The sequence below is a fragment of the Vitis vinifera genome, chromosome 1, assembly GCF_030704535.1.
Source record: "Vitis vinifera cultivar Pinot Noir 40024 chromosome 1, ASM3070453v1".
Taxonomy (NCBI): Eukaryota; Viridiplantae; Streptophyta; class Magnoliopsida; order Vitales; family Vitaceae; genus Vitis; species Vitis vinifera.
The window spans coordinates 414474-427585 of NC_081805.1; the positions used below are offsets into that span (position 1 = coordinate 414474).

Genomic DNA, 13112 nt, shown 5'->3' on the forward strand with positions numbered 1-13112 from the left:
CATCGCCGGGCCCACCCTAATCACGACGTAGCTTTCAGAGGTGGACCCCGCAGCCACAGAATCGTACGTTTGAACAGTCGGCAAATTACAAAAATTCCCTCCAACCTAGTGGAGGACTAGTCTCCTAGCAAAACTCTCTCATTGTTCCTTCATGCACCAACCACTCTCTCCATCGTTGCTCCTCTCTTCTCTCTGAACTGTACGCACTGTACTTGCTTCGCCATTCCTCTCTCCGATTCGCTCCCGAGGTATCTGTCCCTTTCTTGTTTTATTTTTTCTTTATTTACCGATTTTGATTGTGATTTTATAAATGTATTCCCGTATTCCCCTGTTTGATCAATGTGCGAATCGTATCGCCGCCACCGACGCCGTGTTCGATTCATCCGGTTCGACGATCGGAACTCTCTTTTTGTTTTGACGTGTTGTTCGTTTTTCTGGTGATTGATTTGGTTTTGAGATTTGTTATGGTTAGATCTAGGGTTTGTTTTTTTTTTTTTTTTTTTTTGTTTGTTTTTTTTTAAAAAAAACTTTTGGTTCTGTTTGTCTGGATGGAAAATAGTTCCTAGGAGAATGTACAGGGAATTTTGTGTTGTTGTTGCTATTTTTTTCTTTTCAGGCGGATTTTACCGTGAAAGTTTTGGACAGCTATTGTGTATCTTCAATGATTCCGGGGAAATTTTTTCTGTGCAAACGAAATTTATTCTGTCTGTTGGAAAAATTTTCTTGACTTGAAGGAGAAAATAGATTTCATCTGTAAAGAGTTTTTTAGTCTTAAACGCGCTGCAATAATGCATTTGTTGATGTGGTTGGAGTTTAAGAGTTTTTTTATGAACTATTTCGTAGGTATGTCTTTTCCACATGCTCATAGAGAGTCTTAATGTCGCCTTGGGATATTGGAAATAGAGGCGGAAGGATAGTGCAGGAAAGGGTTTGTCTTAGAAATCTATTTCAAAGAAATTTATTTTAAAGTAATTTTAAGCCCCTTTTTCTAAGTTTCAGAAATTTCAAAATGCATTAGAAATCTATTTTTCCTGAATTTTGTTCCCTGGAATATTTTCCAAAGAAGCAGCAGTACCTGTTTCTCCTTCAGTTCTGGTTGGCATATCAATCACCCAAAGACTAATATATTTTGGATTTGATATATGTAGTAACTAGTAAGTACTTCTGCCAAATTGGCTTGGCCTGTGCTCTATTATAGGCTGGATTACATGTTTGCTCAGTTTCAGATTCGTTGTTGGGTCATTTTTACTGTGGTACAAATTTGATTCAGTTTTGTTAACCACTTAAATTGGTTTTTTAGAAGTAGTGATTGGCAATTTTTATAGATCTGTATCATAGGTTGGAGATTTCTAATGCTTAGTTGATTAGTAGATCTTTTGTTGTCTTTTTCCTTCAACTAATTTATGTTTGACATTTGCTTGAAGTTTCATCCCAATTCTCTCTTCTTATTTTTATCCTTTTCTGTTTTCCTCATTCTAGTGCTACAGCCGTTAGATTTCAACTTGTAGCATCTTCATGCTCAAGATTTAATGTGTTGTTTGGATGTTTATAATTTTGTTTCATAATATCTATAGGCCGCTATTACTTTTTAGTTGCAGCTTTCATAGTAATCACTGCTCTTTGAACTTGCATCATTTAAGTTTTCCTTTTTATTTAGTTCCGCATGAATGCTCGTTTTAGGGCATTGTTTCTCATTCTTTTGAATATGAAATGGAATAATGTTTATATTATGTTTTATTTTTTCCCTCCACCCTCCTTTTTTTTTCAACAGAGTTTCTTATGTTCATGTATCATTAATATTTTTTGGCAGAGATGGCAATGCAAACAGAAGATTCTTCCCCTGGCCCCAGTGCTGAAGTGGTCGGGAATGTGTTTGTGGAACAGTATTACCTCGTTCTTTATCAATCCCCAGAACTGGTTTACAGATTTTATCATGATTCTAGTGTGCTAAGCCGACCTGGGCCTGATGGTGTAATGACAACAGTGACAACCTCAGAAGTAAGTTTGTGAGAAACCATAAATCTTTTTGTAAAGACAAACTAAGAAAGCCAACATATTCAGACAGCATACACATTTTTGGTGATTACTATCGTGTTGCTAATTGTTGTATTTCTGACAACTAAATGTTGTCTACATCAAGATGTACTAAAAGTTGGATTCAGATATACATCCTACAGTCAGTAGGTATTATCCTTTTGACATCTATCCCAAGCTAGAAAAGTGGTCAATGTGGTGAAGCTGTGAGCTTAAACTATCGGCATCCTGAAGTGAGGAGTATCTTGTTGGTTTGATTTAGGACACATGGCTTCTTATAGCCTGGAATGTGTTTAGAAACTGTTTGCTCCAGTAAATGCAAAAGCAGTACTCTCTTATTAAGGTTTGTAACGGCTAGAAAGCATACTTACAGGATGATTAATCATGCAGTGCTAGAAGTACTCCTATAGTTGAGTCATGACCTCTCCATTCCTTTAATTTGATTATAAGAAATGCAAGCTGGTAAGGCAATTGGCTGAAGGTATCCAGCACAGAACTATTTTGCCAAGCATGGGCAGCTAATCTGGCACGTGTTCCTGCTCAGTAATGGGACATCTAAATTTGTATGCTTTTGGTTCAGGCGCTTCTCATATATATATTATTTCTTGTTGCTCATAAAAATAATAATAATAATAATAATAATAATAATAATAATTTTTTTTTTTAAAAAAAAAGGTAATGGAACATCTAAAGTTCAAGACCTGGACATACCTGATACATCCTTTGGGGAGGAGTGGTATGTCAGAGGTTTTCTCTGGTTCTTTAGATCAGGGCATTGGGTTTCCTCGTTATAAAAGAAGACAACAAAATTCACTGTTAATAATTGCAATCATACATAATCAAGAAAATCTTGTCATTCATGACTGGTTATACTTGTCTAGGTAGTTTTCTTGCTTACTGTCTGTTGGTTGTGGCCTTCTCATGGATTTCTACCTTCAAACCAACTCTAAAAATGGACTCAAGCCTGTTGAGAAACCAACCAGAAAAAGTTTCCAACCTTACTGCTGTTGGTACAATGCTGAGGTTTGCTCTCATTGATGCCTATAACTGCAACTATTGGCTATGGTTTGACCAGAAAACTTTCAAGAGTAAAGGATCCTTGATTATTGCTTAAGGATAGGATCTGCAAAATCCCAAACAAAACACTAATATTACTGCTGTTGTTACAATGTTGAGGTTGGCTCAGAGTGATGGCTGCAACTGCAACTGTTGGTGATTGTTTGACCAGAAAATTTTGCTAGAGTGCCTCTTAAAGGATTAAGAGGTAAAATTAAGGAAAGAGAAAACGGTATAACTGATCAGAAATCACAACAAAGATCAATTTGCTCTTATACCTTGCTAGGGATGTCAAGAAAAGAGATTGGAGAGATAACATAGGCTTAGCATAACCCAAACAGTTACTTAATGATCATTTGTTCCTTGCTTTGTTTGATCCTTAATTATACTCTATGTAATGTGGTCTGACTAATTTCAATGATAGTTATCCCACCAACCTCAGATTTGTTTGGGAAGTCTCTTATCCATGGACAAATCTCATCATGTACTTGTAACTTGTACAAATTCTTTCTCTGTGTGGTTCATGTCAGCATTTTGGCTTCTCTTTGTTTGGTCAAACTTCATGTTTGATTTGTTTAACCTATTAATTGACACTGGATCACATTGGCTGATGAATAAATTGATATTTACATTTGTCTTGAAACAGGGAATTAATGACATGATCCTCTCCTTTGACTACAAGGGCCATAAGGCAGAGATATTGACTGCAGATGCTCAGTTTTCCTACAAGGATGGGGTGGTTGTTTTGGTAACCGGTTGTTTGACTGGGAAGGACAATGTGAGAAGGAAATTCACTCAGTCATTCTTTCTAGCTCCACAAGATAATGGCTACTTTGTCTTAAATGATGTTTTTAGATACATGGATGAAAGAGAATCGCTCATGGTTGAAACCATTGCAGTTAATGATGTAAATGAAAATTCTCCAGTAGCGCCTTTGACTCCAGAGCCAGGTCTGGTTTATGTCTCTGTGTGTTGGGGGTATTGTTTTATTTACTACTTCATTTAGTTTTTTCTTGTTTCCAGAAAGCACTCATGTTCTTGATCACCCTAAGTCGAATAACACTAGTCCCGTGGAAGAAGATGCTGCCGATGATGAAGAAGTATGTGATCTAACAGAAAATGAAGGGGTACCAGTTTCTGAAGAAAAGGTTGTTTGTGAAATCCCAGTTGATCCAAGTAAAGATGTTCACCCAGTCTCTGAGACAGTTTCTGCTGTCATTAATGAGGATGCACCAAAGAAGTCTTATGCTTCCATAGTGAGTTACTGTATAAGTCTGTCTCTCAGTGATTGACTTATTGAACTTCACTAAATATTTAAATTTGGTACAGGTGAAGGTGATGAAGGGGGAGATGGCTACAAGTTCAGTTCATGTACCTCCTGGTGCTGTAAGAGCTGCTAAAAGTAATGCAAAGGTTTCACCTGCAAACATTGAGCGACATGTAAGCACATCTGCAGCACCCCGAGCACAAGTTCATAGTAGCAACAGTGCCCCCAGTGGCAACAGTGCCCCCAGTGGTAACAATGCTCCCAGTAGCAACAGTACCCCCACTAATAATGGTGCCCCTAGAAGCAACATTTCTCCAGAAAGTGGCCAGGATCATCCTGAAGGTTTCATTCATTTGTTTTGTGTTTGTACATCAATATTTGTAGTTTTTTCAGATGTAATACCGCTTTTCCTCTCTAGTGCTGAACTTGTTCCTTCTAATTTTTTTTATCCTACTCGTCACAGTTGGTGGCCATTCCATATACATCGGGAATCTGCCTTTGAATGCGACTGTTCAACAAGTTGAAGGGGTGTTTAAGAAATTTGGGCCCATCATAAGTGGTGGTATCCAAATTAGAAGTTACAAAGTCTGTTTTTGGATTTAAATTGTTCTATCATTACTTCTTGACATAATGTTTGCATGTTTCTAATGAAATTTCTGTCTGGCAACAGGGCTATGGTTTTGGTTTTGTTGAGTTTGAATCCTTGGATTCCATGCATAGTGCAATAAAGGTACTGGATTTTATTTGCTATAAGTTGACTCATGTGTTTGTGGTTATTGTTTGCACTAGCTTAGTTAAGTTGCACTCCTGAATCTTGTTGCTCAGTCTCCTACATATGAGGTCAATTGCTCTTAGAACATTGTAGTAGTGTTTGTATTGTCCCAATTATTCAAGATTCTAGTTTCTTTCTAAATTATTGAAGATGTTACCCAACTGCAAGATAGAGTTTACTGAATCGCAATCTTTATTTTTATACAAATATTGGTAAAACACTGTTCCACATAATTATGTGGATGATTTGTAAAATTGCATGTGGAACATCCAAATTTCTGATTCAGCTTTGGTAAATATAATAAATGTGATAGAATCATGTTAAGTTGCTGATCTTGTGTTTGATCCATGATTAGCTGCTTCTTCCACCAGTTTCCAAATTGGGTGGGGCAAGAGGCCATATAAACTACATATGCCTTTATCTTGCCCAGAATGAGTTAATTCAAATTATCTGATCAGCAAGAAGAGCCAGATTATGGCCATCTGGATCTTTTCTCTTTCATCTGTAAGGTTTTCTTAATAGATTTCTTTTGGTTGAAGCTTGCTCTGCTGATCTCTTGGATTTTCTGGTCCATATTGTGATATGTTGTCATCTTTCATGATGGAGTTATAAATCATGCAGAATGTGTCACCAAAAAAAAAACTGTAGTAGATATGGTTGCTTGTAGTATGCTTAGATTTTAAATCAAGCACATATGGACCCAAAATGATGCCTCTTAAGGAAAATGCCTGTCCTATGTTGCTCAGGAATGTCTTGTTTACAAACTGTCATCCAGTAATGGCAATAATTGTAGTTGTCAACCTGTATTGTCTTTTCCATATTATGTACTGTATCATATCAAGTGTCATAAGTTCTTTTACATGTTGGAAATGATTTGAAAAAAAAAAAAGTGTATGCATGTATGAAGCCCACATAGAATGCCATAAAGAAACAGTAACAAATTTCATGGAAAGATCATTTCTTTTTTTTTTTTCTTTTTTTTTTATAAGTAATTTCATGGAAAGATCATAGAGTTAAAATGGATAAACATAGGCATTCATTAGTGTCATACGTATAAAAATATCTAACCCTTGAGTTGCAGTGGAATCAATTTGACAAAATATGATATATTCAGGCATATATTTATCATAAAAATCCAGGATAAACTTTCTATACTTTTAGCTATACATTTTAGGTTATAATTTCCACATGGTCACTATATACACCAAATTTTCCATTCCTATGAGCCTCTAACTAATATACAAGGAAAAAAAAAAAGGATATACAAATATCGCTGTACACTTCTATGGACATTGGCATAGATGTGATTGTGTACTGTGTTCAAAGTTCTAACTTTTCATGTTCGACATTACCCCCCTAGAAAGAGAGAACATGAATGCATCAAAGTTTTTCATTCGTCATCATTGTTAAGTCTACAGTAATGTACAAAAGGATAAGTAATTTTATCTTAATTTCATTACTTTCCTTTTTGCTACTATTCTTTTTTATGCTTAAATAGAATCCAAAGATTAACATTAGCTGTATATGTCAAATATGGTAACAAAATATGAATTGTTTAGTTTGTTATGCTTTATTCAGATAAGTTCATGTGAACCAATCATTGCATGCCACATTTCCAACTTGTAACATGTGAACTCCATTGTAGTACAGACAACTATAGCATGCCACATGTCTTGAAACTCAGTATAACATGTGGAAGACAGTTTTGCACTTGACACTTGATGCACTTTGCCTTAGGATTCAATGCATGGGTAGGTTCGAATTCTCTGCTGTACTCATTCTCTCCTCAAATCTCCTTATGCCATTGGGCTATAACGTTTGGATATGGATGTCAGTCAAAAGTAGAAGAAATTCCTGCTCTCTTCAAATTATCTCCTTGATCCTAATGCCACTCCTTCTGGTCACCTCTTGCCTCTCACTCTGCTCCACTCTGCAGTAAGAATGTCACATAAAACACATGGAAAATTTGTTCATGAGAATTGCATTTGTGGGACTAGAAGCATTCACTTGGATATGCAGATGCAGAGCGTTTTCCATCCAAAGAGGGAATTCATGAGAAGCACATGGAAAGATGATGGAAAATGCTTAATGCTCTCATGGAAAACAACATTCATATATACTGGAAATATGCATCCCCTTTTGTTTATCTCCCCTTTTCAGAGTTTACATGGCTTCAATCTACACAAAGGGTCCTCTCAAATCATAGTTTTTATAATTTATGATTCTCGTTGTTTCTAAGTGTGTCCTTCATTTATCTGCAATCCTATTGAGATGTGGTGAATTGATTTCTTGTTTGAGATAATTTTCATTTCACTGTAAGGCATCTCTGAGAAAACTTTTCCTTGTATACTAAAAAAAAAGGAAAAAGAGATATAAGCCACTATTAAGAGCAAAGGAAATAAACAACAGTATTATGGTGTAAAGGACTTCCATCATTAGCTTGTAGAGTTAATGCTTTAATCTCATTTGCAAACTATTCTTTTTTCCTTTCACAATTTTTTTTCCTATTTATTTGAAGTTTGTGAAACTCCATCAGATGTCTATCCAATCCCCAGTAACATTCTGAAAGTTCTCTCTCTGCTGACATTAATTGTTTATGGTTTCAGGCTTCTCCTATTACAATTGGCGGTCACCAGGCTACTATTGAGCAGAAGAAGACTACCCTTCGAGGCAAGTTGAAATCTTTTATTTTTAACAAGTTATGATGAATGGCAAAATTATTTCCTTTTCTTAAAAACTTCAAGGTTCTTTACCTGTGTCTCATGTCTTTTCTTTGAAAAAAGTGTTTTACTTACAACGTTGGTTCTGTTTTTGAGATAAGATGATATCACTATTGACCTTTTCATGCGCAAATTATATGCAATGAAACTGCACAATTTTTCAAATGGCAAAGAAACTAACATATCTTTGATGGTTAAATTTCCATATATACTAGAGAAAGGAATTTTCTGCCCTTCAATCGACCTATAGATTATAGAGACCCCTTATTGTCTAGTCCCTTGTGATGCATTATCCTTGATTTCTTTGCTGGTTGTGACAACCTTGAACTGCCCCCATGCTCGCCTCTACTATAGCAAAAACAATTCATTACCCATTCTGCATCTCTGCACAATAGTAAAGGGTGAAATATGATATTTTAAGATAGGAATATTAAACTTGTACTTAACTCAAAAGTTTTGTGTTCATTCTAATTCTTGATGAGTTTATTTTGAGGGAGAAAATTTAAATCCATACGCAAGACTGACGATATATTTTGGCGTCTGCAGTTGGCAATGACAGGGGGAGGCCCTCATCAGGAAGAGGTGGATACCGAAACGATAACTTCAGGGGCCGTGGGAACTTTGGTGGACGCGGCTATGGCAGGAACGAGTTTGGCTACCGGGGCGAGTTCTATGGACGAGGTCGGGCCCCTAATGGACGCAATAGCGACCCCTACCAGAGGGATTATCAGAACAGGGGTGGAAGAGTTTAACACTCAAAATGGATTTAACTAGAGTGAGGTCTCTATTCTCAGAACCCATAACTGGTAACAACCCCATATTCCTTTTGTTTTTTTTTTACTCTTCACATCGTTGATACAGGGAAAGCTACTTTTGTAGTCAGCTGGTGGCACCTGAGGATTTTGACATTAACATGTCATTTGAGATGAAGGCGTGTTCTTTCCTTATACCGGAAGTAGGGGAGTATATTAAAACTGTTTTCTGTAATTAGACATTTTCTCCATGTCATGCTAAACGTCACTGGTCCTAGTACCGCGAGTGTGGGAGGACCCAAGTTGTGGAAATCTGAACTCAGGCTGGGCTTTATATTGAAGAGACTGGAGTGGGCCTGGGTTCAGCTTTTTGCATCCAAGTGTTCAGTTCCCAGCACTTATCTGCACATTGCTTGCGGGGATATTGCTTAAACCACGGACATCCTAGCTGCTTTTTTAACTCTAAAACACGCAATCGACCTCATTATAATCCACTAGGGGAAGTATCTCAATCTCAATTTCGCCTTTTCCTTCTTATTCTATCTTCACGATTGCTGTATGACTCATTTTTATAGCTATTATGAAAGTGAGGCGAAAAGACATTCAACTGTTTTCAAAAAGTTTAGAACTATTTGGAAACTTAAGGTATTTTCAACAATTATGCAATTCTTTTTTTATTTTTTTATTTTTTGAGTAAACTGTTTTTTATATTTAAGTTTCCAAATAGTTCTAAACAACTGTTTTAGAAAAGAAAAAGATTTTAAGACAAATTTTTAAAAAGTTGTTTTTAATTAAAAGTATGTTATCTAAGTTAAGAATACTGTTTTCCATACCGAGGGAAAATTATTTCTAGGCATAGTTATCAAACAAGATCGGAGAAAACCCTTTTCTTCTCTAAAGCAAAAAAATTATTTTTATGAATAGTCATCAAACAGGTCTAAAGTTTTTGTATGATTCAAAAGGGAAGAACTGGCGTGTGCATCTGAATCTCAATTATACTTCAAAGCACCATGTTCTGAGAGATATGTAGCAATCTTAAAAGAGGGAAAAGCAGAATCTTTGTATTTCAATAAAATAATGTTTTAATAGTTCTCTCAAAAGGGATTCTATATGGACCATATATGCTATGGTTCCTTGCTTCAACATGTACGATACTTAAATTTGATAATTTTTTAGATATTTTGGAAAACTCCTCGTCAAAAATATGCTATCACAAGGAATTTTTTAAACAATGGAAAGTCTCAAGATATTAATTAAGTGAGCATTTTTATGACATCAAAAGTTTTAATCACACCAATTTTTCATTTTTTATTTGCTTTGTACTAAAAGGTTTTATATATTTAACAATATATATGTATATATATATTTAAGTATTTTTATTTAATAGTAGCAGAATATTCCCCTTAACAGTAAAATTAAACTCTCATTAAAAGTAAAATGGAAAAGCACAAGGAAAAGGAGGAGGCTTAAGGGAAGGGTGACACCTAAGCGAGCATGAATTGTCGCATCAAAGAGGAGATAGATGGGGGCAACATTCAATAATTGTCCTTTCTAAATTCAAAATCAAAACAAACACGTGGCGTGAGGCAGTGTCGGAGAATCTTTCAAATCCATGTCAAACATCAATGACGTGTCCAACCAAATCATCCTACCCGATCTTCCCTTTTCTTTTTGTCCCCCTTCTCCCCACCCCACATTTTTTTTTTCCGTTTTTTCTTTTTTCCCCCCTCTTTATCCATAGTATTCTTCTTCATCCTGAAGTGTGGGTCCTGCCACCACCTAACTAATAAAGAATATCACAACACGTGGCTCTCCCTACATCCCTTCCCCTTTTCTAATCACTACTCCTTCCACCTTCCTCTCATTCCTCTTTACACAAACACCATGAATGTAAAACCAAGTTTGTGTTTTTGACAACACTTCACATTAGGTTAGAGTCCTTTTCCATCGCTTTAAATCGTTTTTATCATTAAAATCAGGTATTTAAACAAAGTTTTATACACCTCTTAAAATCCTTTTCAACTATATACGTTATCACTAAAACCATTCTTAAAATACTCTTTTGATTTTGATGTAGTGCTAAAATGACCTATAAGAATAGAAAACTTGTTCTATTATGATTGGATAAGAATTGTTGTTATTGGAAGACTTGAGATTCAAGACAATTTAGTCATTAAAAAGTCTATGACATTATACTCAAACGCTAATGTGTGTACTTCGATCGTTGTAAAGATCAAAATACTCATAGAACAGAGTATATTACATAGAGTCACCTTAATGTTAGAAGTCATTTAACTTCATGGACTAACCAAGGTGGGGTATTTATGGCCTTGTGCCCTACTAGGTGGATAAGGTTTATAGATCCAAATCTAACCCAACGACGTATGAACTAATTAGTTCAAACTTTGCAAAGAATAATAAATGTTGATAGGATAATCCAAGAGATTTTATGGATGATGGGAAACCAGAAAAGATGTTGGATGCTTCTGTTTAGACACAGTTACTTGACCCAAGTGATCAATCCCTCGAAGCCGATCATGCCATTGAAGCAAAAGGTGTTGATAAAACACAATGATTATTCCTATAAAGTATTACTATTAACCATCATAGAAAACATGTCCAATAATTAATAATCACCATTCAAAAAAGTTCTTTTTCAACCAATAAAAATCCCATACATGTGTTACATGCCACCCGAAAAATCATAACAATTTAAGCAATGGTGGTTATGAACAACATTTATAAAAAGTTAGTGGATGTTAGTACTTTTATTAACTTGATCCTTAGATTGACATAATTTAGGATGCAGAGTAGTTCACCTTGATGTAGGTGGATAGTTCATGGGGTCATTAGGCATTTAGGAAAGTAGGAAATTGATTTATATTCAAATGCTAATTATTTCTTCATAAAAATGTTATCAACAAATATAATCCAAAAAGTGTTTTTTTTTTTAAACCGTTGTCAATGAAGATAATACAAACTAAAAGTGCTTTTACAAGTCCTAAATTATCAAATAAAGGCATCCTAAAATCCTTATGCTTCACTCACACAACCCAAAATCCAATATCATATAAATTGTTGATTATAATTATTATCTACATATTCTTATTTGATTGTTACTTATGGTTTATTTATTTATTTATTTTTAAAATTTAATGACTTTTCTTGTGGTATTAGAAAGAATTATTAAAAATAAAAGTCATATAGCCAAAATAGCTTCTATTAGCTTATATTTCTTCAAATCCTAGTCTCATTTCTTCACACTTAAATTCTTCATTATTATTTTTTAAATATTTTGAAAATATTTTGATCTTGTTTTTTATACTTGAATCTTTTTCTTTTATTTTTAATAATTTTAGTGATTGCAAATGTAAAATACATAGTAGTCTTTTCTAAAACAATTTTTCATGAACACCCTTATGTATAAAACTCAAATATGAAAACATTCTTCTCAACTTGATCTTTGTGAAAATGTGATGTCTTTATGTATAATACAAAAAAATTTAAAATATTTTTAATTATTTTTCAAATCTCTATTTTCTTTTTAAATAACTCAAAGTTCTAAAAAATAACATGTAGGCAAGGTTGAAAATACCCCAAAAATTCAATGCAATATTTCAAAACATGTGTATTAGTTGACCTTGATTAAAAAAATTCATTCACCTTAAACTTTATTAATAAAATCTCTGACCATCTCCATACAAAAAGTAAAATACTAAAATAAAATTATAATTAATTAATTAATTTATTTTAATGATCATATTTTTTATTCCATTTTATTTTCGAAAATATAAAAATGATCATAATATATTTTTATATTTTTATATGGTAATTGAATATTAAAAAAATAATTTTATAAACAAATTCTTTAAAAATTGTTTTTAATTTAAAAAAATAATTCCCGAATTTTCAAATATATATATATATATATATAGTTAGTTAGTTTTTGAAGAAAGGACCATAATTTACTCCAAAAAGGATAAAAAAATAAAAATCAGAACACCTTTACAGTTTTTTCGCTTAATAACTAACTAAATTCTAATCTAAGGGAGAGTGCGTGACACGTCATGGTCTATGACGTCATCGAGCTCAGCTTAAAGGGCAAAAAGAAAAAGAAAAATCCAGAGCAGTCACTAACCTCACCGCTTATCCTCCTTATTATTAAAATGTGGGGACCCTCTTTCATTCGACACGTGTACCTCGTATTCTTTTCGACACGTGGCTTTTACATCTCTACACCGTTGCTTCGATCCCTTCCCCTTCCTTCACCTTTTTTACATTTTATTCATTTTTTTATTTTAGAAAAAGTGCAACTTGGCTTCGGTGGACCCCCTTTTTCTCTTTATCTTTTTTTAATAGTTTTAAAATTTCAGCCGTGACGAGGGGACCACGTGCGTTGTACAGTCTCTCCTCGCCGAGTTTACGGTTTCCTCGGTGACTCCGTTCCGTTTTTTGCTTGACCAGGGTCAAATCTGGTACAGCCACCTAACCCTAGTGATGTGTTCTAGATG

At 34.5% G+C, this 13112-nt stretch overlaps 1 protein-coding gene across 9 annotated transcripts; it reads left to right on the forward strand.

Moving 5' to 3' along the window:
• The first annotated feature begins 88 nt into the window (after positions 1 to 88).
• LOC100250757 (nuclear transport factor 2) lies at positions 89 to 9119 on the forward strand. 9 transcript variants are annotated; one of them, XM_010651531.3, is made up of 10 exons: positions 89 to 248; positions 1811 to 1998; positions 3737 to 4040; positions 4114 to 4346; positions 4420 to 4699; positions 4821 to 4942; positions 5028 to 5087; positions 7736 to 7799; positions 8396 to 8629; positions 8711 to 9119. In XM_010651531.3, the coding sequence occupies exons 2-9, from the start codon at positions 1813 to 1815 to the stop codon at positions 8599 to 8601; spliced, it is 1455 nt and encodes a 484-aa protein (XP_010649833.1). In that variant the 5' UTR covers positions 89 to 248; positions 1811 to 1812; the 3' UTR covers positions 8602 to 8629; positions 8711 to 9119. The 9 variants fall into 9 exon arrangements, 7 of the variants coding, with proteins under 7 accessions (XP_010649833.1, XP_019075417.1, XP_019075465.1 ...); XR_002030065.2 differs by lacking the exon at positions 89 to 248 and adding an exon at positions 296 to 386 and having other exon boundaries at positions 8396 to 8655; positions 8729 to 9119; XR_002030076.2 differs by lacking the exon at positions 89 to 248 and adding an exon at positions 296 to 386 and having other exon boundaries at positions 8396 to 8655; positions 8733 to 9119.
• The last annotated feature ends 3993 nt before the right edge of the window (positions 9120 to 13112 follow it).